This window comes from Sinocyclocheilus grahami, unplaced genomic scaffold (genome assembly GCF_001515645.1).
Source record: "Sinocyclocheilus grahami isolate Dianchi unplaced genomic scaffold, SAMN03320097.WGS_v1.1 scaffold280.1, whole genome shotgun sequence".
NCBI classification, from domain to species: Eukaryota; Metazoa; Chordata; class Actinopteri; order Cypriniformes; family Cyprinidae; genus Sinocyclocheilus; species Sinocyclocheilus grahami.
Genome location: NW_015505459.1, coordinates 897,298 through 921,522, shown reverse-complemented (window position 1 = coordinate 921,522; position 24,225 = coordinate 897,298). Strand labels below are relative to the sequence as shown.

Sequence of the window (24,225 nt, the reverse complement as noted above, 5' to 3'; positions counted from 1 at the left end):
GACATAATATACCTCTGTAAATAAATACAATTTAAATTAACGTCTTGTGCACTTCATGTGAATCATGGCGGAATATCATGTGAAGTCCACTTCGCAGGGCACTTACTGTCGAATAAGACAACGCTTGAATGCTGCTGCCTGAACAAGAAACTTCCTTACTGAAGGGAAAGTGTTGACTGGTGTCAATATCTCGCGGATCCCCCGAATCTCCACCAAATTCGGGGGATCCCTTCAGCTCGAGGAGCCCTCTCAAACGCCACTCTCCGCGTGTCGGTAGCCCCCCGGGATCGCCAGATCGGTCGGCGCACGACCGCAAATTTAACTGCCCGTAACTCCCGGACCACGGGGGCTATCAACGCAGGGGTGATCTCATTCGAAATGGGGCCTCGAGGCGTACACTCGATTCTGCGTTCGAGAGGGTTCCTCGAACTGAAGGAATCCCCCGAATTTGGTGCGGATCTGCCGCGCGCTGTTACAGAGATATGGCCGTTCAAATTTTCAATGGTTTCCATACACTTAAGCTTTAAAGCGTTTCATCCAGGTTGCCAGTAGCAAACAATGGAGCGCACTCTGCTGGAAAAACTACATAATTACACCATTTACAAGCATTTTATCTGCGTTTTATGTTCTGTAAAAAAAAATTCATATCGGCGGCATATTCACCGATACCGATATATCTGCGACAGGCTCATTGGCCGATGAAATCGGTAAAACTATATATCGGTCAGCTCTAATTGTAATGTTATCTTAATTATGAATACATTGGTTTGTAGTGCAAACAGTTTTACCGTTTACTGCACGTTGTTATTCTTATTTCTCTATAGTGGCTAATGAACCGGAAGTCTCACCCATAGGCTTACTTCCGCATTGAAGAAAAGGGTGGATAGCTCCAGTTATTGTTCCGATAGCATTCATTAACTGGGTGATTAGCTTAAATGTGTGATAATCAACAGCATGTTGCACATAACAACACTTGGGCATCAAGTTGAAAATAGGCCAGACTATATGTATTTTTAAGTATGTTAAGGCATTTGACTGCAATTTTATGTGACTTGTTTGATATGGGCAAAAAGAAAACTGTTTGTTCATTCTGTTTGCTTGATTGCATGGCTGATTTTTAAGGTTTTATTTATTTTTAGATTTATTAAAAGGATAACCATTCATGTCGTAATTGTTATTAGGGATGTAACAATTCACGTAACTCACGATGCGATAGGATTCATGATACTGGTTTCATAATATGATTTTTTTCAGAAATCTCTTCATATAAACAAACTAAGGCTTTGTCTGTGCTCTTTCCATTTGAAATTATAAGCAACCACTGCTTTCTAATGATGATTCAAATTAGAGATGCACTGCAATGTTACTTTATTGCATACTTTATATATTTTGCACTGCCGATTACGATTTCCATTTTTTTGTTAGTGTGATCTGCCAATTATGATTTTCTTTCTAAGAACTATAATTATATATAACAACACCAAAAAGCACTATTTAACCAGAGCGAATGAGACGTGTGTGTGTGTGTTTGAGCGAGAGAAGGGGTCATCGGAGAGAAGAGAGCTAGAATGCGCTGCTGGCGTTATTGCCTGTGCCGCTGGTAACGAAACGGATCGGCTCTAAATCAGAAAGAAGTGAGACTGACTGGCCAATCACCAATCCAAGCCGATCATGAGGAAAATCGTCCGATTCCGATCCCTGGCCGATTGATCGGTGCATCTCTAGATTCAAACAAAGTTTCAAACAAAGCTGTATACTTGCAGCATGAGCAGTTTTTGATTAAAATTTGATTGCATATTTTTGAAATTTGAGGCAAAAACAGAATGGTCTGACTTTATACTACCTAAAACTTATATGAATGAAACAAAAACAGCAGACAGGCTGCAAAAGAGCGCAGATTCACTCTCTGACATCAGGTGGTGCTTATTACCACTGTAAACAAAGCAGCGATGCACTTATAAACACTACTTTAATATACATTATACAGAGAGGAGATGAAATGAAAATACCATCTAAACATTTTTGAAGACAGTCAGTTCCCCTCAGAGATGCATTCATATAAACCCCCACACCCAGTTGTATCGCAATTCATTTAACACCTCAACCGACTTGAATCGTCAAATTTTCATTGATTTTCAACCGGCTCAGAGGGCATCGCTACATCCTTAATTGTCATCTTTGACAATACTGCACATACAAAACAGTCTAAATTCGAAACTTCCACTAATTTTATTGGTTCCCTTGATGAATCCCTGTTAGACTGTTTCCCGTATAAACTCTGTCTTCTGCTGATATGGACTAGCTAGTTCTGCAAGGCTTCTGGATGCGCTTGGTTGTTTCCACCTGATATCTAACATCAGCTCAGACTAATTCTTCAGCATCTGCCTTTTTTGTTTTCCCTTATATGCTGCAAATGAGCTAGAGGATGAAGAACCTGCGGGGGTCTCGAGCCAAAGAAGAAACTAAACACAAACAGACGAGGAATCTGCCGAATTCAAACGACAGAAAGAGAAAACGCACTCGTTCGTCGCAGTCTGAAAATCAGGGTTCTGAAGAAGGTCGTTTCCATCAGGATCTGACCTCTCAGGGCATTAGAGGAGAGAAGGTTTGGTTCAACCGCAGCATATATGAGCAGGCCAACGACGCTTATCAATCCTTGTTGAGTGCAGGGATCGGGACACCTCCGGTTTCGTCCTCCTCAAAAGATCGAATTCCCTGTACCCTGGTCTTCAGGGCTAAACGCAACTGTGTGCAACAACTGCAAGAGGAGGAGAACCAAACTTACACCCGTTCCTATGCGTCACGTCAACAGCAGCAGGGTTCGACGCACCAGCGCTCCTCGTCTGAACCCGATCGGCAGCTCCCAAAAAGTAGCAGGAAGAGGGTCTTCTCTGAGACCAAACGCACCCCTCAGAAAAGGGACAAGTATGGCTAGTTTAGGGGCATGGGACCGTTTACTTTAAGGAACTGCCTTCTCATTTAGTGAACGGTGTGTTTTGTGAGTTTGTAGATTTTATTAAATATTTTTCACCTTTCAAAAGCCTCAACCTGGTTTGTGTCACCATTGGCTGCTGGGTGAAAGCTGATCGGTGTGAAACTAATCCGAGGGCTTTGGCACGCAAAATCTGTCCCATTGTCTGCAGCCTGTGTCAGCGAAAAAATAAATGAAAGGAGTTTTAGTGGTTGAGTGGACTTTAACAATCAATCCAAATAACCGTTCTACAAAATCTATGTGAATGCAAGACCTGTACAACATAATTAAGAGTTTTTCCTGCATCATAAAGCTGTTTTTTATGGGTTGTATGAGTTTACTATCGATCCTCTGCAGTCTTCAATTTATCGTTCTGAATAACTGATTCTGACTTTGACAGTAAATGCCTGTTCACGGCAAGAATGAAATTGTTAGATCAGAACGAGTAAGTAATGAAGGGTTCACAACAAGGGGTCGTTGACTTGCTTGATTACAAGATGCAATGCATCTCACAATAGATTTTACTCGCTAGATAATATTATTTTGACTTGCTTAAAGTAGTGACTGAATGTATGGAAATGTACGGTATAATGAATGACAGATGTTTGTATAAACTGGTGATAGGTTGGTTTCAGTAGGCATAGTATAAATATATTGTCAATAAACATTCCCTTTTTGTCAGCATATTGTTCATGTAAGGTTTTTTTTATTGCTTGTTTGTTTATTATGGCATCTATGTTCTTTGTTCTCCGATAGCAACAACATCAGTAAAATTATTTGCACTAGCTATTTGCTAGAAGTCTGTTGCAGCTGCTATAATTAAGCCAGCGGTTAGTTAGTTTAACCTTGCTCCGTAAGTTTTGTTTTTCCTATTTATTCAGAACTGTTTAAACATTTGTGTGAAGGCAGGCATCTTTGTGCAAACAGGGAACGGGCTCTTTCAACTTTTCTGAGATTCCGACATTGTTTATTTGTTTTTATTTAAATGCATTTTTAAAAAATATTTTCAATATGTAAACTAAAACACTATTTAATTGTATTGAGTGCAAAAAAAAAAGAGCTTGAATGTGGGAAAATCTCTAATAATGATTTCTGTACTGAAATTATAATTGTAAGGATCCAAATTCAAGAGGACTAATAGAAAATAAACATTTCTGTAACCACTATATGGCCATAATGTGTGGCAATATAGTGGAGGATATATGGTTTCATATATATGGATGGTACTTGGCTAGCTCGGCTTGATTTATATTTGCTTATGTTTAAGGCTTTTTGCACACTCCTGAATTAATTACATTACAAATTAATGAAAGACTTGCATTTTAATTGCTTTTTCCCTCCCCCCTGCGTTTTTCTAAAGCTCTATGCTTGCTCTTTGACGCACAAACTCTCACGTCTAATTTTTCTTGTGTTTTTAGCATCACAATGAGTGGACTTCAGGGACTCGCCCAGGAGAACATCTGGTTTGACAAGTCCACATACGATGAGGCTGAGAGACGCTTCTACGAGGGCACGAACGGCATCCCTCAGACATCTCAGGTACTGCCCCCTACAGACCCGGATGTCAGAGCAAAGCACAATGAGGGTCTAAAATTTTCTCATTTGGGTTTTGACACAAACTGGTAATTGTCTCGATTAATGAGGGTGACCGAGTTCTCACGGAGAGGCATGAGTTCCTGGTTACTCAGCTGCTGTACGTCCATCTATCATCTGTTTTTCCAGGCGTCTGCCTTTTCTTTAAGCTTCTATGCTGAATAGTCTGCACTGACAGCGCTTCTGTACGCACCTGTGTATTTTTGTTTGCTTGCTTGCTCACTCTCTGCCCCTTGCTGGTTTGTTTGACATGGGCATTTTACCCCGCTGTACCCTTCCAGGAGAGAGATGCTAGTGCCATTCTGTAGGACATTGCTAAAGCCCGACAGAATATCCAGCAATCCCTAGCCGGAGTAAGTACTGCCCCCAAAATATGAAAGAAATCTCATTATTGGAGCATACTGAATTTGTACTGTAATCTTCTTGTGATGCGCATTTAACTAGAGTGATTACTGACGCTCAATAACTGTCGTCCTGCATGGGACCAGTTTGAAGGGCTGATTTAATTCCACTTCATGAAGCTCTAACCAAGGTGGAGGTGAAATTAACAGTTTTTTAGTTCAGCTGCCGATCACCCACAAGACTGGAGCTACAGTACAAACACTTGCCCTCCAAAAATATCCCTGTGCTATTTAATTATGTTTACAGAACCCCCTCTGTGCCCCTGGCAGGGAGAAAAAAAATCAGCTGTAGTTATGGATTAGTAAACTGTACATGGAGATTACTAACCCATGTACACAATTTATGAACTGTATAAGGATTTGGAGTGGTGGCTGATTTGATAAACTGTAAAAATATCTTTGTGACTATAATTTTATTAAAGAAATAGTTCACCCTAAAATGACAATTTGCTAAGATGTAGATGAGTTTGTTTCTACATCGGAACAGATTTGGAGAAATGTAGCATTACATCAGTTGCTCACCAATGGATCATCTGCAGTGAATGAGTGCCGTCAGAATAAGAGTCCAAACAGCTGATAAAAACATCACAATAATCCACACCACTCCAGTCCACCTTCAATTAACATCTTGTGAAGCCAAAAGCTCTGTGTTTGTAAGAAACAAATACAACCCCAATTCCAGAGAAGTTGAGACATTTTGCAAAAATGCAATAAAATCAAGAATCTTTGATTAGTTAATTCTCTTTAACTTTTATTTAATTGACAAAAGTACGATGTAAACATTTCCAAAGTTTTCACTGACCAACGTAAATGTATTTTGTAAATATGAACACATTTTGATTTTGATGGCTGCAACACACTCCAAAAAAGTTGGGACAGAGGCACGTTTAACATGGTCACATCAACTTTCCTTTTAATTACAATGCTTCATTGTTTGGGAATTAAGGATAGTAATTGTTAAAGTTTTGAGAGCAAAATTTTTGTCCAGTCTCTCTTGAAACAAGGCTTCGGCTGCTCAGCAGTCTGTAATTGTCATTGTCTTATTCTCCTTTTCATGACTGGTCATACATTTTCAACAGGAGTCCGATCTGGACTGCAGGCAGCTCAGCTGTTGTAGCACATGCAGAATGAGAGCTGGCATTGTCTTGATCTAGTAACCATGGACTTCCCATGAAAGACATCATCTTGACGGCAGTATATTTCTCTGTACAACTCCAATATATGCCTCCATGTCAATGGTACCTTCACACATATGCAAGTCACCCATGCCATTTGCACTGATGCACCATGACAGATGTTTGCTTTTGCATCTGTCACTGATGAAAGTCTGGATGGTCCCTTTGGGACTGAGAATTCAAAATCAATTTTTCCCAGAAACAAGTTGAAATGTGGACTCATCTGAGTACAGCACACCTTTCCACTGTCTTTTTGACTATCTGAGATGAGCTCTGGCCCCGAGAACACGGCAGCATCACTGCATAGAATTGATGTATAGCTTTCTCCTGGAGTAACAGATATTCAAGTTGCATTTCTTGATGCAGCAGCAAACTGTTAAGTGACAGCAGTTTTCTGAAGTACTCCTGAGCTCATGTGACTATATTTAACACCACAGCTTGACGGTTTCTTATGCAATGCCATCTGAGGGCTCAAAGGTCAAGCACATTCAACTGAGGTTTCCTGCCTTGCCCTACATGTACTGTGATTTATCTGGATTCCCTGAATCTTTTCACAATATTACGTGTGGTAGTTGGTGAAAGACTTAAATTCTTTGCAATTTTGCATTGCGAAATGTGATTTTTGATTTGTTTGACACTTCTCATGAAATTTGGCACAAAGTGATGAGCCATGATCCAGCTTTGCTTGCAAAAACTGAGATGGTCCTTTTATACCCAAACATGATACCTTGACCCATTACCAATTCACCTGCTTACTGTAAACTTTCAAAACCGTGGATATTCTATAACCGTTTCACTTATTTTGCCTCTGTTCCAACTTTTTTGGAATGTGTTGCAGCCATCAAAATCTAAATTTGTTCAGATTTACAAAATACATTTACATTGGTAAGTAAAAAAATGTGGAAATCTTTTCTTTGTACTTTTGTCAATTAAATAAAATTTAAAGAGAATGAGCAAATCACAGATTCTTGATTTTATTGCATTTTAACAAAATGTCCCACCTTCTCTGGAATTGGGGTTGTACCATCAAGACATTTCTAAACTTTAGCTTCTGGCTAAAATATCAGTTCATAACATTGCTTCCTCCAGTGATAGTCATCTAGTCTAAATCGGGAGAGAAATATGCACAAATCAAGCACTGTTTACAAGCAAAAACAGTCTTAAACACACATGTGGGTGGATTTTGATGTGAGAGGACAACTGAGGAGATGGACTTTATCACTGGAGGAAGCATTATTATGGATTACAGACCAGAAGCAACATGTTATAGTTAAAGTGATGTAATGCTAAATTTCTCCAAATCTGTTCTGATGAAGAAACAAACTCCTCTACATCTTGGATGGCCTGAGGATGAGTACATTTTAAGCACATTTTCATTTTTGGGTGATCTTGTAGTTATGTTTTAACATGAAGGTCATTAAAGGACCGATTTAAAGTGAAGCAAATGAAAACATTTAATGCATGCATGCATCTCTTCTCTGGTCGCTTTCTTTCTTTGAATTTTAATAGAGCAAAACTCTGTTGTTGTCAGTAGTTTATCTTTGTCTCTTTCTCTAATTTGTTTTCTGGTTGTGGTGGTTAAATGTGAAACTCTCAGGTGAAGACTGCTCTACAGGGTAGTAAAGGGCACGCAAAAACCACGGGAGAGGAAGACCGTAAGTGCTGTGCTGCGGTTCAGCCTGACGTCTGTGTGAAAAGCATGTGAATGGAGCCTGGAGCAGCGTGGATCATGCACACATTACTGCTTGACACTTTCAAAGCAGCCTGTTTTCTGTGAGACTGGTGTTTTTAAGGACACAGACATCATGCATTGGTTTAAAGTTTTAGCCTTCACCAAAGTAAACCGCATGCAAGTTCAAGTGGAAAAATGTTTTTTTTTTCAGTGTTTCAAACTGAAACTATATTATTCAAAATATCCTACTATCATGCTTCCACATGATTTCCTGTGGGTTTTGAGGTTGACAAACCTTTTGTTTGGCATGTCTGCAGTCGCAGCCCTGCATGGTGTGTTTTTTACAGTCAGCTCTTAGAGATATAATTGACTAATGTTCAGTTATCCTCCATCTGTCAGAATGCCAGCAAGTCTGAGGATCAGAGTGAGCTGGTCTCTCGTCTAAAGAGTCTGGAACTGGACAACAAGAATCTGCACAAAGGTACGTATTAGAAGACAGACAGACATGATGGCTGTTCCACAATCAAATGAGTTGCCTACCTAGATGGCAATTTCCCACTTCCTGATGTAAAGTCTGTTGGATGCTGCCTTAGGAGTGTTCAAACAACAGTGATTTGTGGTGACAGAGACTGGAGGTCATTCGTTCTCAGTGTGTGTTGAAAGTTGTCAGCGATAAAAGCCACAGAGAATGTGGGCATGTCCATAAATGCAGCACAGCTGAGAAATGTTAAACTTTATGCCAATTATGACTGATGCAGCAACTACTAATCAGAGAGGAGACATTGAAAGTTAAGTGAGAAGATTTACTGTGTGAGATTTCAGTGCATGATTTGTCTCTGCTCACACGCAGCGATATAATAAAAGATGTTCAAATAATTTCGAAACTCTTGGCATTTTAAGTAAGATCATCATATGTGCATTGCATTTTTAGTGACAACGATTTCATGTACATTTGGAATGACATCAGGATGTTGCATTTGTGATCAGATTTTCAAAAGTTGTGCGAGGTTTCCACCGGATGAAAAGTTGTGATATCCAGGCCTAGAAAATTCATGGATTTTTTTTTTCGTTATGCTTAGCTCTACAATATTTTGTCTGCTAGAAATTATTATTATTATTTTATTATATGCTGTTGTTGTGTTTATTAAAATTGAGTGAGGGTTATTATCAGGAGTGCACATACGTTTTTCAGCCTGGTTCTCATATGAGAACCTGGAGATTTGGTTTGGTCCTCACACGGCACATGGTGTGACCCATCAAATATAACAATAAAAAAGTAATTAATAATAATGATAGTGTTATTGCACTTTTAGTTTTTTTTTAATAAAATAATAAAGTGTGATAATACTATGATAGTGTTATTGCACTTTTAGTTTTTTTTTTAATAAAATAATAAAGTGTGATAATACTATTTTATTTTAAAATAAAAAGGGAGTATTAAATGGATAGTTCACCCAAAAATTGGTATACTAGATAAAAGAAGATATTTTGAAGATTGCTGGTAATCAAACAGTTGGTTGAACTATTTTCATTTTCAAACTTAAAATCAGCAAGCTTTTATTTTGGCGGGTTGCCAGCAAGTAAGTCTATGCGCTTCCGGGTTTAGCGGATGGGCGATACCCCTTATTTTGTTTTCGCTACAATACCGATATTTTTCAAGGCAGTATTGTCGATATCGATACAGATTCGATACTTCTGCACTAAACTTTTAAATTATGAAATGTATTAAATTATTAAATTACTAAGAGTAAAATGGGTAATGAAAACCACTTAACTTTGTTTAAAACGCATTTTAACCCATTTAATACCAAATTTTTCCTAGACATGAAAATATCCAAATGATGCGTCATTAGTAACCCTTTGAAATAATCAATTTTCTTTTTTGGAAAAGTGTGTGAATTTTTATTTTATGGTCAGTCACGATTTTAACTTGATTTAATAAAATAACAAACTTAATATCAAATGAATAACTATATAGGCATTAAGAAATAAAGAACTAAATTACTGGAACTTTAAAATTGTAATTGAATGAAGACTATAGTAGTATACCAATAATAAAACATTTGGATTAACTTATTTTCAGTTTTTTAATTGAAATTTTAGTGGTTTTGATATTTGTTTTGGTTTATTATTCATAGTGGTTTATTAGTTTTTGTTTTTCTAAATTTGTACAAATGTATTTCTTTTTATTTTACTTTTGCAGCACGCTTTGAAACATGCAGAGAGATTGACTTGAGTTTTGGCTGAATTTTCAGTTTGTGTTACTGATTGTGTTGAAGCTGCTCGTGATCATTGTGAGATTAACCGAGCTGTTGCTTTACCAGTGGTGGATGATCTGAGAGCCGTGCTGTCCAAACTGGAGTCCAGAATGGCTGTACTGGAAAAGAGCCAAGCGCCTGCTTCAAAGACTGTTACTGTTACAAAGGTAGATCTGAGATCCTGCCATCTTGAACTCAATGATCCCGAGGCCATATTTGTGCACTGAACAAATTCAGCTATCATTCATAATCTGCATATTGTTTCATCTGAAGGCTGCTCCTGTCCAGAAGCCCAAGGTTGAGGAACATAATGGCGCTGATGACGACGATGACGATATTGACCTGTTTGGCAGTGATGAGGAAGATGAGGAGGCAGAGCGTATCAAAGCAGAGAGGGTGAAGGAATATGCCCAGAGGAAAGCCAAAAAACCAGCCCTCATCGCCAAATCCTCCATCCTGCTGGACGTCAAACCTGTATGAGACAGCACTCACAATCTTTAAAGTGTTAAGTATAATTCCTCAGTTTCAAATATATGGGTTTTCATTGATCAGTGGGACGACGAGACAGATATGTTGAAGCTGGAGGAGTGCGTGCGCTCCATACAGATGGACGGCCTCCTGTGGGGAGCTTCTAAACTGGTTCCTGTCGGCTATGGCATCAAAAAGCTGCAGATCAGCTGTGTGGTAGAAGACGATAAAGTGGGAACAGACATTCTGGAAGAGGAGATCACCATATTTGAGGACTATGTAAGTACAGGATGAATCTGAGAGTGTTTCACCCCAAAATCAAAAGAAAAACTGTATGTTGTATAAAGAAACTGAAATATTAGTTGTTTTTTGCATTGTACCTTTGCATTAGATTCTAATTACATTAATCCAGTAATTGTTTTATATATTGCAGTCAAATACTGATAATTTTATAATGGTGTGTGCTTTGCAAATTTGTTATTTATTGCATTAAAGTAACTTTAATAAAATAATTTAAGAAAATGTGTGAGGAAAAATTAAATGTCAAGAAATTAAAGAAATGGCTTAAAATAATTAAATTCATTTTTTTTATTATAATGAATATACCATCACAACAAGAAAAAAAATAGAAAATTGGTCTTAAATATAGGCTACATTTATGCATTATACTGTATATGGTACATTTAAAAGCAAAATCAGTTTTTTTTATAGTTATTGTATATATTGCAGTCAAATATATTATAAAATGATTTTATAGTTCATAAACACTTGACAGATGTATTTATTGCACAACAGTAATTTTTATAAAACCGAGGACAAATGAACAGTTGCCATGAAAATAAATAAATGAAACAATTATATAAATTTAAATATTAATATTAATAAATATTAAATTATATAAATTTGATAAAAGTTATTGTATAATTTATTATAGTTTTTATACGGCAGTAAAATACAGAATTTTTTTATGTATTTAATGGTTGCATTACAGTACTACAGTAACTAATAAATAATTGAGGACAGATTGTGAGGGAATGAACTTAATTGTCATGAAAATAAAATAATGTAAATTATAAATGAATTATAATGGAAATTATCACAATGACAAAAAAAACATTGGGCAAAATGTATTCACAAATATACTTTTAAAATAAAATGTGATTTATTTGTTATGGTTCGGTGAAATCCAAATAGATAAGTTCTTGGACTATTTTTATTTTATTTTTTTAGATTGACATTTTGATTACATTATAAACTGTTAGGAAAAATATTTCAAGATTTTATTGACCAATACTACGTTAATTCCTCATTATGTTGTAGGTCCAGAGTGTCGACATCGCTGCCTTCAACAAGATCTGAGCCTCTCGCCTCAAACAACCACCTCACACTGGGTTACTGCTGCTTTTATATCACACGGTTACCAATAAACTGTTCAGCCACGTGAACCAGCTTGCTGTATTGACTGTCTTTATTTATATGCTCTTTATTCATGTCCTGGTTTTACAATTTTCCATTATATTCATTTTTTTTTTTTTTTTTTTTTTTTAATGGTAAGTTCACCCAAAAATGAAAATGGTCATTCCAACAAAAAGATATATCGAGGTCAGAGCGCTACTTTTCATAATGTTGCATGGCCAGTTTAGCCTCTACAATAACAAGCCACAAGAGAAAAACACAAATGCAACACAAAGGTGAGCGAATGACATGCTTTTGATTTTGGGGTGAACTGTCCATTGAAACAAAATGAGAGCACATAATGTATAACTAAGCTGAACGTTCGAAAGAGTTTCAAAGTAGATCCAAGTCCGACCCAGAAACCAGGATAGAGAGGCTGAGTGAATGTAGTTTGCTCTCGATGCAGCAAAAACATGGTATCGTCTGCCAGAGAAATGCAATAAAACACCAGCATTCCAGCTCTGTGATCGAGATGCACGCCGGCTCTGTGAGGCATTGGAGTGTGTATTTCTACACTAAACTTATTGTGCTGGAACAAACAAAGAGAATCTGCGAAATCTAAGCTCCACGATTTTGAGTTGCATCCCAGTTTTTGGTCCATATTTCCTCCAGTTTTGTAGGAAACACTAATAGAAACTCCTCCACCGCCTCTCCACTCCACCTCCCAATATCCATGTCCAGACAGACCCTCTTTGCACAAGACTTGAGCCCAGCTGATGAAGTGATCGGGTACGGCTGTGGCTCGTGGTCGGTCGTGATCTCTGTACGGTCTCCAGAAAGGCGGAGGAAAGAGTTGGCTGTGTTTGGATCTAATGTCAAATCACAGCAGTCTGAAAGAGAGAGGATACTTTACTAAGTCCCTTTAAGTCATGTTATTCGGTGGCTCAATGTGTCTGGCTTCCGGTGTCATCCGCTTCCAGCTATTTTTAGCTGTATAAAACCGCTCATTTTGCAGAGTGATATTTCAAACTGGTGTTTTACTTTATTTTAATGTATTATCTTAATTGGTAAAACGGTTTGCACTACAAACCACTGTTCGTAATTACTGCACTTTGATATTTTTCTCGTTATTTCCCTACAGCGGCTAAAGAACCGGAAGTCTCGCACATCGACAGAAAACGGCTTGCTTTCGCATTGAGAAATAAGATGGATAGTAACCAGAGCTACTTCCTATGGAAGAGCGTACAAAGCTGCAATTGTGAGAAAATTGTGTGGTTCAGGGAAAAAAGTAAGAATTGTAAGAAGTTTAAAATTGTGAGTTTATATCTCACAATTCTGACTTTTTTCAGAATTGTGAGAAATAGGCTAAACTCATCTGCGAGAAACAAACTCACAATTGACTATCTCACAACTCCCAATTCCCAACTTCGCAATTGTGAGAAAGTTGCAATTTGGAAAAATCTGAATTGCAAGATATAAACTTGCAATTCTGAGAGGAGTCAGAACTGAGAAATAAACTCGCAATTGTGAGAAGGAAAAAAGTTTTCTTTTGTTTTTTGTAATCACGTGGCAGAAACAGGCTTCCATATCTAACTGCAGCTGCAGTGATATTCCGCCATTATTGCATGTTGCACTTTCTCCTATTCATAAGTAATATGAGTGTACCGTCTTTGAATCTCTTAAGTCTTTGGTCTCATCCAAGAATGAACGCTGAACTCACACTGTAAGAAATCTCCTCTGGTCCTCGGCTCAGTCTTGTGTAAATGTCTATGGGCTGGAAAAGGTCAGTGAGGTGAATTACGTCAGAAGAGTTTTGATGTGCAGTGGTAAACATGGGGGAGTTGATGCGGTTTGCTGACTCACTTGCTGGGAGGGATGTGAGTGTCCGTACCTGTATCACTGTTCAACGGACAGCTCAGGGAGTTTCCAGCTGACTGATTGTGCCCTTCATCAACTGTAAATATAAGGGTATCCGCTGTCAAGAGCCGTTTGTGCATCACCTGCTGATGTTTATATCATTCTAAGTAATCGGGTGTTGAGGCCATGATTTTGCCAAGACAGACATGTTTCAGGATCAACATCTTTTGTTGATCCCGGATCAACATTACTGTCCAAAAATATAGACTTAACCCAATCCCTACCCCTAAACATAACCCTACCCATAAATGATCCCTAAAATCCCTAAAAAAGTTTACAATTACAAATAATTATAATTTTACAATTTAATTAATTTAAAAAAATATTTTTTTGTATTATTTTACTAATTATCTTTCATTTTTGACTGGTATTTATTATTAGAAATAATATATTTTGTTTTTAAATAAAAAAAATTAACTTCATTTTTATTTTTAAATATTTAAAAATATCTATTTGTATGTCATTTGTAGCATTTACAATGTGTTATTTTTTGTTTTCGTGTTATTTAACTACATTTTCTAATGATTTTAATGAATTTTGAACATTTAATTAATGATATGAGTTCATTACAAAATACATTATTTTGCATTATTTATAAAACTATTTTGAATGTCTAATTTGTCAGTTAGTGAATTTATTAAAATGTTTATTTTCAAATCAGTTCATAATTCCTTCATGCATTTAAGTGGTTACGAAGTCCACCATAGTCAGCTACTTTGTGTATCTGAGTTTCTACACTCACCTAATTCTGCGATCTTTGTTGATTCTCTGTCACAGACTTCGTTGACTTTATCTCTCAGCTCTGTGAGAGCTTTTCTCAGTATCAGCAAAGAGAAGTATGGATGGACGTCGATGCTGGGTCGCCCCCCAGCGTCAGGAGGAGCGCAGAGCATCTTATAGTTCTGCACAGGTGAGTCAGACAGGTAAAGCTAGCGTGTTAACGAACAGCAAGTAAGCAAACCCACACCTTTATATTTGCTGGGCCAAATTTCCCAATAGAGGCTAAACAAAGAGAATGCTATGCCATGGCCTTGTGGTTCCCATAGTGTTTCAGTTTCGTAACCTCCAGCACAAATAAACTAATTCAGTTCATGTTTCAGACCCAGGACTTTACCTGCAGGAAATGGAAATGATCCTCAGTGTTTGAGAGCGCCTCTAGCTCGGCCTCTCCTCTCCTGTGTTCAATTATCTGTTGATTCAGTCGTTCCAGAAGCTTCTCCGTCTGGCCGAGAGCTGTCCTCTCCTCACCTCTGATCAGCTCTTTCACCTCCAGATGCTTTCTTTCAACGGAGCGCTGCAGTCTGGTGAAGATCTTTTCGCTGTCATCTTCAACCGCTTGTGCTGAACGCTAAGGCAATGACGGAAAGGACACCGTTTAACCTTCTGGCATTGTTCAATTATGGGTCACACACTTAGGCTGATGATACACGGGCCAACTTTTTTTGAGCGATGTTGCTTGGGCACTTTTCCATTGAGAATTTCTATCTGGATACTTTAAAGGGGTCATATGATGCTGCTAAAAAGAACATTATTTGGTGTAATGAAATGGGATTGTTACAAAGCTCATCGGTCTGAAAAGCGAGGTGTGCTTTGATTGGCCAGCTATCCAGTGCGTTGTGATTGGCCCGAATACCTCAAGTGTGTGACGGAAATGTTACGCCCCTTGCCATATTGTCATGCCCTGTCCGACCAGAGCGACGAGACAAAAACATTAAAACCCATTATAAACGAGGCATTTGTTGCATCCAGTGGGGACATCATTATGGATTATAATGACTTATACTGTCTTTTTACGCGTTGCGTTGCATCGCGCCGCGTAAACATAAAACCATGTCTGCATTTGTGATCGGAGAAATGACAAACAACAAGTGCTACTCTACACTGCTCAAAAAACTCGCGTTTGAATCATCAGTGGCAAATCCTTTAAATATAAAAAAAAACGTACTTACAGTCTGTGAGTCAGAACAGACGGCATTGTAGTCTACTCTTCCAGGATCAGGAAACAGTCCTCCATAAAATGCGCTGCACACATCTGAATATTTGGGTTGAAGTGTTCTGGAACAGTGTTGTAAATACAACTTAACCACTGATTTCTAGTCGTGTCTTCTTTTGGAAGACCAAACAAAATAGTTTCGCTTTCAAAACGAAACAGCGTCACACACAGCGGCCTTGAGTGAGAGGAGGCCTAGAGTGAGCGGAGGCCGGCTTGAGTGAGCAGAGCGGGCGGGCTTGAGAACAGCGCAGCTGGCGGATACGACGAAGGAGCGTCCGGCGGGCTTGCGGCAACCACATATGACGTCCCCAGGCTGGACTCCGCTTCGTCCACGGTGAAAGCCGATCCGGCGATCCGCAGCGCGAAGTTGATGTATTTCCTCTGCGACCAGCACGGATCAGCTCCAGGCATGACGAAGCGATATCATCCTCTTTTGGAAGACCAAACAATGTAGTTTCACTTTCACAACGAAACACAGCGTCTCCACAATATGGTGGCGGTGGCAACAACAATACTACAGCGAGAATAAAAGTTATGCCTTCTTTCTTTTGCGTGAACATTTGGGCGGCGTTATGCAAATCTTCCCACATCGTGATGTAGATATGTGCGGGCGTGTTTAAACAAGGCATTTTAGGTAGGCGTGGTTGACACTTAACTTTTATAAAGAATATCTCTTTGGATTTGAGACTTTAGTCTTTGCAACTTTACAGATCTTCTTTATGCACCAAGAGCTTGTAACACTCCAAAGAGAAAGGAAACATTTAAATCGCATCATATGACCCCTTTAAATTGGTCGTGGGCCCTGTCTCTCACCTGGTTGCCTGTTGAAGGCGACATTGCCCAAAGTTGCCCCGTGTATCATAAGCCTTACTGTTCTACAACTTTTTTTTTTCCAGAAATTTTTCAACATTAGTGCATTTAGGTAAAAAATTTAGCAACTGTATTTAAAATCCAAAGAATGAAGGCAGTCCATCTTATTTTGGAATGTGGAAATAAGCTTATAAGTAAAATATAATGTGAGTAAAATATAATACTAAATGTAAATCAAAATAAGCTGCTTTTTTTATTCATTATTTTGATTTTCATGAATTTCTGATTTATTAGCCAATAAACTAAACTAAAGATAACTAATAGAATAACAAGTGCAGTAAATGGCAAAAGTATTTGCACTACAAACCAATGTGTTTATGAATATGATATTAAATGAAATAATATTTGTTATAATAACAAATGCCTGTTTGCAATATCAAGCAGCATAACGGATTGTTTTTGTACAGTTACAGTTTTTCTCAGTTGCTTTGGTGCATTTCTCATATCAGAAAGACTACTTGTTCAACCTCCACATCATCTAGTCACTTGTGCACGTCATAAAATTATTTTGAACAAGTTGCGATTGCTTTGATACATTTATGCAAATGATTATGTATATTTGTCTGCAGTTTCCTACATTATCAGTTGCTATTGTCATGTTGCTCAAAATATATTATATAGTTCTCTGTGCAACAGTCTTATCCCCCAAAACATCTAGGCATTAGTTCATCGTATAAGCAATTAAATGCAAAATGGTTGATCTAGTTGTCATAAACTGTCAAGCATATTTTCTACATATTTCTATTAGATTTTTGTAAATTTGCCATGAATTGTGGAGGTAAATCTTGACTTTCACTAATGAAGAAAATATAGATCAACCAGTTATAAATAAGTTCCCTGAAATAGCTCAAAGGTGCATCTCATGAACCTTCAGTTGGAAAGCATATAGACGGAGGACAACACAAGATTTACAAATTCTGACAATGGGTGAACATCCAGGAAACTATCAGGGTCAACGGCTGAGAGGAAGAATAGGAGTAAGGATGCATGGTGAAAGGGTACAGAGGAAAATGCAGAAGAGGCCAAGGACATAGGCGCATATCAGATGAAAAAAGGGACACTATTGTGGACCAGGCTTACAATGGCTGAGGTGGGTTTACAGTGTTTGCCTTTCTAATTTTGTATTTTCGCAATTGTGCCAATAGTTCCTTTTCTTTTCTATATTACAATGACGTTGTACTGTGAATCCTATCCAGTCTCTTTCAATCAATACCCCACATACAGTAGTGTGTAAATTTGTACTTTTGAAATGGATATATAGCATGCACAAGAAGTGAAGCCTTCTGCATTTCAATACAGTTACTGTCATCCAAACTGTTGCCATAATTTACATCAGGTAATACTAACAGACTGCAGTGTTATATTGGCAACATGACTAAGCATTTTGACTATCTTGGTTGTGAACAATGACACAAGGACTTTTCATTCTGATGGCAGTGATATGTTCATTGACATAAATACTTACTTTTGAGAGATAAATTAAAGAATTTGAGTAAGTTACAGGCTTTTGCATGTAATCCATAGTGTGGTGCTGTTTGTACGAATTGTTTTGAGAAATGCACATACTTCTTTGCAAATATTAAGGATGATTCGAGAAATGCATCAAAGCGACTGTACAAAACTGTACCCGAGTGAAACATTACTGAAATATAATTTTCCCTAATAATATTTCAGCAGTCATGTTTTTCTTTTAGCTGTTTAGCAATTCATGAATGAATCATGAAAGGTCTGAACTAGTTTTCAATTCAGTTTGATTGATACGGACAGATCACTCATGCACTGAATGTTTTGCAGCGTTTTCTCACATCAAAATGGGATACTTTATAAGACGGATTGTATGACACAAAAAGTGCAAATATCTTCTATCTTTTGTATGTCAGAGATGAAGCCACTCTTTATTGCACTTGTTGTGAACAAGCAGCACACTCTGTACTGCAGGTAAAGACTATTTATATCCATGTATCTAAAATGGAGTATCAAAATATGTATCAACAATAGAGTCTCTGTGCCCCAGTACTTATGAATTGCAAGAAACACTTGTGTAGCCCACTATATAAACATAAATACAGACAGGGTTGTGCAATCCCTAGTTGCTGAACAGCTTTCAGACATAATTACTTTTATTAGGTTCTGCATTTGGATGTATATATTTATACATGATCAAAGACTACTTTTGTCAACGTTTCAATGAAATTATGATTTGAAGAGCAAATTTGCAAAAGTTTGCCCTGTGTTAGTCACACCAGTTCATATTTGTGCCTGTTTTACACTTTTGAGGTTTTCGAGTTTACCCTTCAAAGCTGCCATGGCTGATTTGTAGATTGTATTACACAAAATATACTCAGTTTCTGTATTTTTCATGGCCCATTCATGGCGGTCATTTTAGACCATGGACAGTACAATTGCCACTCAATCGATTCCAATTGTATTCCATTTTTTTCTCATAAAGCAACATTTTGTACCATTCTGAACTAGACATTACAAATGCACAATTTTGGGGTCTACGCTTAAAAAGTAAGCAAAGAGCAGAACCATAGATGTGTTCCACCCCAAAATAAGAAACCTGTTATTTTGTGATATTTTGTACACAATAGACCTACCTTGACATATTTTACAATATCTCGGAGTTCTTTCTCTCGTTCCTTACACCTCTCTTTTGACTTTTTCCACGCTTCCTCAAGATGTTTCTGTTTGAAAACCACACATGTGAGAATTCTGCCATCTTTGAACTCTACTTTGTGCGGTTCACTGATTTCTCTACAATTTTGTTACCTGTATTTCCATCCTCTCCTCCATCACCGTCACCACGCTGTGCCCCTTGTGTCCATCTTTGAAGCACAAACTACAAATGCATTGTTGGTCTGTGCGACAGTACACATCCCGCAATTTATTGTGCCGTGAACAGATTCTCTTCTGCGGTTGTTTTGTAACTTCAGTAAGCGGATGCATCCTGCCACGGTTCCTTTCATTGTGAGGTTTCAGGTGCATCTCGCAGTAAAACATCTGACATTTCACACAAAACCTAACAGCTCGATGTTTCTTCCCAGTGCAAACGTTACATTCGACATCCGCTGCTTTCCTACCAGCATCTTGAATGTCGGTTCTCCTCAGTTTCTCCACAACATCAGCCAGCATGGTGTTTCTACATAGCACAGGTTTAGGACTAAAGGTGCGTCTGCACTGAGGACAGCTGTATTCCTCTTTCAACTCGCATTTCCTCCAGTAACCTTTAATGCACTCCATACAATAACTGTGTCCACAGGGAATGGTGACCGGCTCCCACAGCACTTCCAAGCACACCGAGCAACAGAACTGCTCCTTATCCACAGAGATATTAATTCCTGCCATGTTCTCCTACATGTGTACATGTGTTAGAGGAGAGGGAAAAGAAAGGTGGTCACCAAGGCAGAACCGAGAGAACAAAACAATAGTGTTTGTGTTTAAACTGGGCGTGAACATAATGCAGGTACAGCAGAAGCTTATCAGGTTTCAGGCCGAAACACCCTGGAGCAGCCAAACACCAACAAGTACAAGACGTCACTTCTTTTGTTTTTATGCAAATATAAAGTTGCAGGTGCATGAGTTTGCTTTACATTGTATTATATATGATCTGCTCCATCATACTGAGAAACACATTGTGAGTATTAATCACTAAAAGAATGAAGAAAGTGTGTGCTTTCAAATGATATAACTATTGTTTATCATTGAGACTTTATAAAAAAATTCATATTTATGTGGCATTTCAGACTGCAAACAATGCAAATGTGACCAATTTTCACAAAGCAAGTGCCATGAAAGTCACTAAGTTTCCTACCATGCAGCTACATTCTATTCTTGAACTTTTTTTTGTTCTCTTTTAGTTATCATTTGGTATTTTCCTCATCAAAGTATTAAACTGGCTACATTTACCAATATTATTGCGTTGCCATAAGGCTTCAGGTATGCTATAAAAAAAGGTTAAACATGAAAAAAGACATTAAAGTGAAATATAACCTACAGATAGAAGGAAATATTTTTTGCTTTCTGGTTGTACAGCAAATAAAAACAAATTGCTATATTAAACGCTGCATTAACATGGATCTTATAGTTTGGTCCACTCTTAAAAATGAAGGTGCTTCACGATGCCATAGAAGAACCTTTTTGTCTAAATGGTTCCATAAAGAACCTTTAACATCTGAAGAACCTTTCTGTTTCACAAAAGGTTCTTTGTGGCGAAAGAAGGTTCTTCAGATTACAAAAAGGTAAGAAAGAGATGGTTCTTTAAAGAACCTTTGACTGAATGGTTCTTTGTGGAACCAAAAATGGTTCTTCTATGGCATCGCTTGAAGAACCTTTTGAAGCACCTTTATTTTTAAGAGTGTACGTGAGTCTTATGTTGATTCAGTAGCTGATCTGATGGATTCAGTGAGCTCATTCAGGATTATGAGATGCTAAAACATAAAATAAAAGTTGAGAGAGAGAGAGTCATAATTCTAAGATACAGTATAAAGTCAAAATTATGACATGACTCATAAGCAGTTATTTGGTCTCTATATGAGGTGCTCTAACTTGTCTTTTCTGTGTATAGTGATTGTAATAAACTTGTACTGTGCGTCGTTTTTTTCACAGCGCTTGTTTTTTTTCTACTACACATGAAAACACAAAGTTTTTGAAATTTAGTCATTTCTCATTGCTAACCTGAGCTGGTCTAATGCATGAAAGAAGCCTTCAGCCAAACATACACAACTGACTTGCATTGCAAGTGTCAGTAAGAAAATTAATTCCATAAATTTAATAATTTCCACCTTTAAATTAGTTGTAAATGAAAACGTTTTTGAGAAAAAAAACTAAATTCTAGCATCAAGGCCATATTCATAATTTTATATTTGTGCCCCAAACGTCAAGTTAATTTCGGAGTTTTGGACATTTTACGTCTATATAGAGATGACCATCATGTTTTACGCCGGTGTATTTACACTAAAGCGGTTTTGTTTATTCTAAAGCAACTGTAAATATCACATGCCTGATTATACAATCCAGTCAGAATTACGGGCAGACAATTTTTTTCCCCTTGTACAGATTGATTTAGCCTTTCATGAGGATTTTACGGAAATCTGTGCAGATCCAGATGTTCTGTTTCGGGGAAATTCTTCTTTTTAGTTGCTCATATAATTAAGAATGTATGGGAACCCAATTCTGATACAAAAAAATGCTTTATTAAGTAATCATTATGATGATGAAAAGCTGAAATGACATAAAAAGTTATAATTATGACTTGCCAAAAATATGAGACACCAAGTCATAATTATGAGACAGTAAGTCATGAAATAAAAAGTCGTCGGCCTCAAGTCGTAAAAAGTTCTAATTATAAAGTCTATATGTAGACCTTTGTCAACTCATTCAACAATAATAAAACTATGAAAAAGTCTAAATTATGAGACAAAATCATGACAAGTTATAATTATGGCAACTCTAAATATGGGATATTGACTCATAATTATGGGATACGTTTTTAATCATATTTCATATTCAATATCGTAATAAATTTTTCATGTCATTATGTTTTTTTAATCAAAACTTCAACTTACGATTATGATAACCAAGACTATTTTTGTTCGGCCTCAAGTCGTAAAAAGTTCTAATTATAAAGTTTATATGTAGACCTTTGTCAACTCATTCAACAATAATAAAACTATGAAACAAAGTCTAAATTATGAGACAAAATCATGACAAGTTATAATTATGGCAACTCTAAATATGGGATATTGACTCATAATTATGGGATACGTTTTTAATCATATTTCATATTCAATATCGTAATACATTTTTCATGTCATTATGTTTTTTTAATCAAAACTTCAACTTACGATTATGATAACCAAGACTATTTTTGTTTCTTGGCAAAAATGGGTTGCCAAAATGAGATGTTAAAAACCATGATTGGTGTCGTCTTGGGTTCATTTGTCACATTGGAAATGAAAACTCAAGTCAAGTGCATAACGCACACGTGATTTAGTCTTTTTTCATTTGGCTACACAGTAAAATACCAGAGCCATCAAACTGTTTGGAAGAAACTTTATTTTTCATGATATGAAAAATAAGTATTTAACATCCTAATTTTAAAAATTCTTGCAATTAAACAATGTTTAATACACACAAAACACATCTCATACATACAGTACAAAGCTAAAATGAACATCTGTTAATAGACAGACAGCGTCAGTGAATAAAACTGATAATTTACACAAGTATAACACTCTATAATGTGTATGATTAATACTTAAGAAAATACTATAATCATAGCTTAATCAACAGGTAATTATTTTTAAATGTTTTGATCACACAATATTGCGACTTTCACTCCAAACACATCTGTAATTGTAAGATATACAGATTAACATAAGTTTAAAGTTAATACCGTTGAGACTTGGACGGTAGACACTGAAACGCATCTGCATTTACATTTCGGTCTCATTTAGTAATAAGAGTTTGCGGTTAATATAGCTTTACAGTTTTTTTTTTTTTTTTAAACCATGAAAATGTACATGTTCCAAAAAACTACCACAAACCTACTTTGGCCTCTTGACTGAATTCTAATCAGGCATTTCTCAGGCCGATCTTAAGGCTACCTTCGTCTCCTACGTGGCTGCAGTCTCTGACGAGGACCTTGTGATCTGGATCCTGAAGAGAAAAAGAAAATGAGAAAACAATGATTTTCTGTATGCAAAAAAAAAAAAAGAGGGGCTCAGAGATGGTCAACATTCTACACTGTAAGAGAAATAATCTGTTGAAAAATGTCCTGGCAACAAATTACAAGTCTGTTACTGTATATTTACAGACATTTCTTTCAACTTTAAAACACTACACAATGCATTTCAAACCACAGGTAAAACATCAATACAGAAAAAAAATTATTCACACAGAACATTGGCCCATATTTTTACTGACTTTTTTAAAGTGTACAATATAAGTTTTTCCTGATACTCACCAAATGATGAGAATGGAAACACACTAATTGTTGGGACGCTAACGGCAAACGGGCTCTGTACAGCCTGACCAAAGTCTGGTGCTGAAGCTACGAAATAAACAATTCATCCTGTTAGCACTGCAAGCTTCTTCACGTGCAGTTAAAAAAAATCAAGTATTAAAATATTAATTTTATTAGATGAAAATTAAACATCTATAAATTTTTAATTGTAAGGCTCTATTCCAATATATATACACATACAGGGGCATCTCAAAATTTGAATATCTTTTATATATTATTAAAAAATATCTTTTAATAATTTTTTGTTAATCAAAAATTCAACTTTCATATATTCATTACATGGTAAAGTAAAACATTTCAAAAGTGTTTTTGTTTTAATTTTGATGATTAGAGCTTACAGCTCATGAAACTCAAATCCAGTATCTCAAAATATTAGAATATTTACATTTGACCATCACTACAGTATGAATGCCGGGTATCTCTTGTTCTTTGAAACCACAATAATGGGGAAGACTGCTGTCTTGGCAATGGTCCAGAAGACGATC

General features: G+C 37.0%; 2 protein-coding genes and 1 pseudogene across 3 annotated transcripts in view; 1 reads left to right on the top strand and 2 right to left on the bottom strand.

The window, feature by feature from the left end:
• Window positions 1–2,410: 2,410 nt before the first annotated feature.
• Window positions 2,411–11,983, top strand: LOC107600209 (elongation factor 1-delta-like). 2 transcript variants are annotated; one of them, XM_016292043.1, is made up of 7 exons: window positions 2,411–2,925; window positions 4,390–4,510; window positions 8,212–8,293; window positions 10,137–10,237; window positions 10,344–10,544; window positions 10,623–10,817; window positions 11,859–11,983. In XM_016292043.1, the coding sequence occupies exons 1-7, from the start codon at window positions 2,426–2,428 to the stop codon at window positions 11,895–11,897; spliced, it is 1,239 nt and encodes a 412-aa protein (XP_016147529.1). In that variant the 5' UTR covers window positions 2,411–2,425; the 3' UTR covers window positions 11,898–11,983. The 2 variants fall into 2 exon arrangements, with proteins under 2 accessions (XP_016147529.1, XP_016147527.1); XM_016292041.1 differs by having other exon boundaries at window positions 8,206–8,293.
• Window positions 11,984–12,063: 80 nt separating this feature from the next.
• Window positions 12,064–20,288, bottom strand: LOC107600210 (tripartite motif-containing protein 16-like; annotated as a pseudogene).
• A 2,392-nt stretch (window positions 20,289–22,680) lies between these two features.
• Window positions 22,681–24,225, bottom strand: part of ftr67 (finTRIM family, member 67) — an 11,218-nt gene continuing 9,673 nt past the window's right edge. Inside the window, exons 6-7 of the mRNA XM_016292040.1 lie at window positions 23,681–23,767; window positions 22,681–23,373 (exon numbers count right to left, since the gene is read on the bottom strand). Of these exons, the coding sequence (XP_016147526.1) occupies window positions 23,318–23,373; window positions 23,681–23,767 (143 nt within the window). The 3' untranslated portion in view covers window positions 22,681–23,317. The remainder of the gene's footprint in view (window positions 23,374–23,680; window positions 23,768–24,225) is intronic.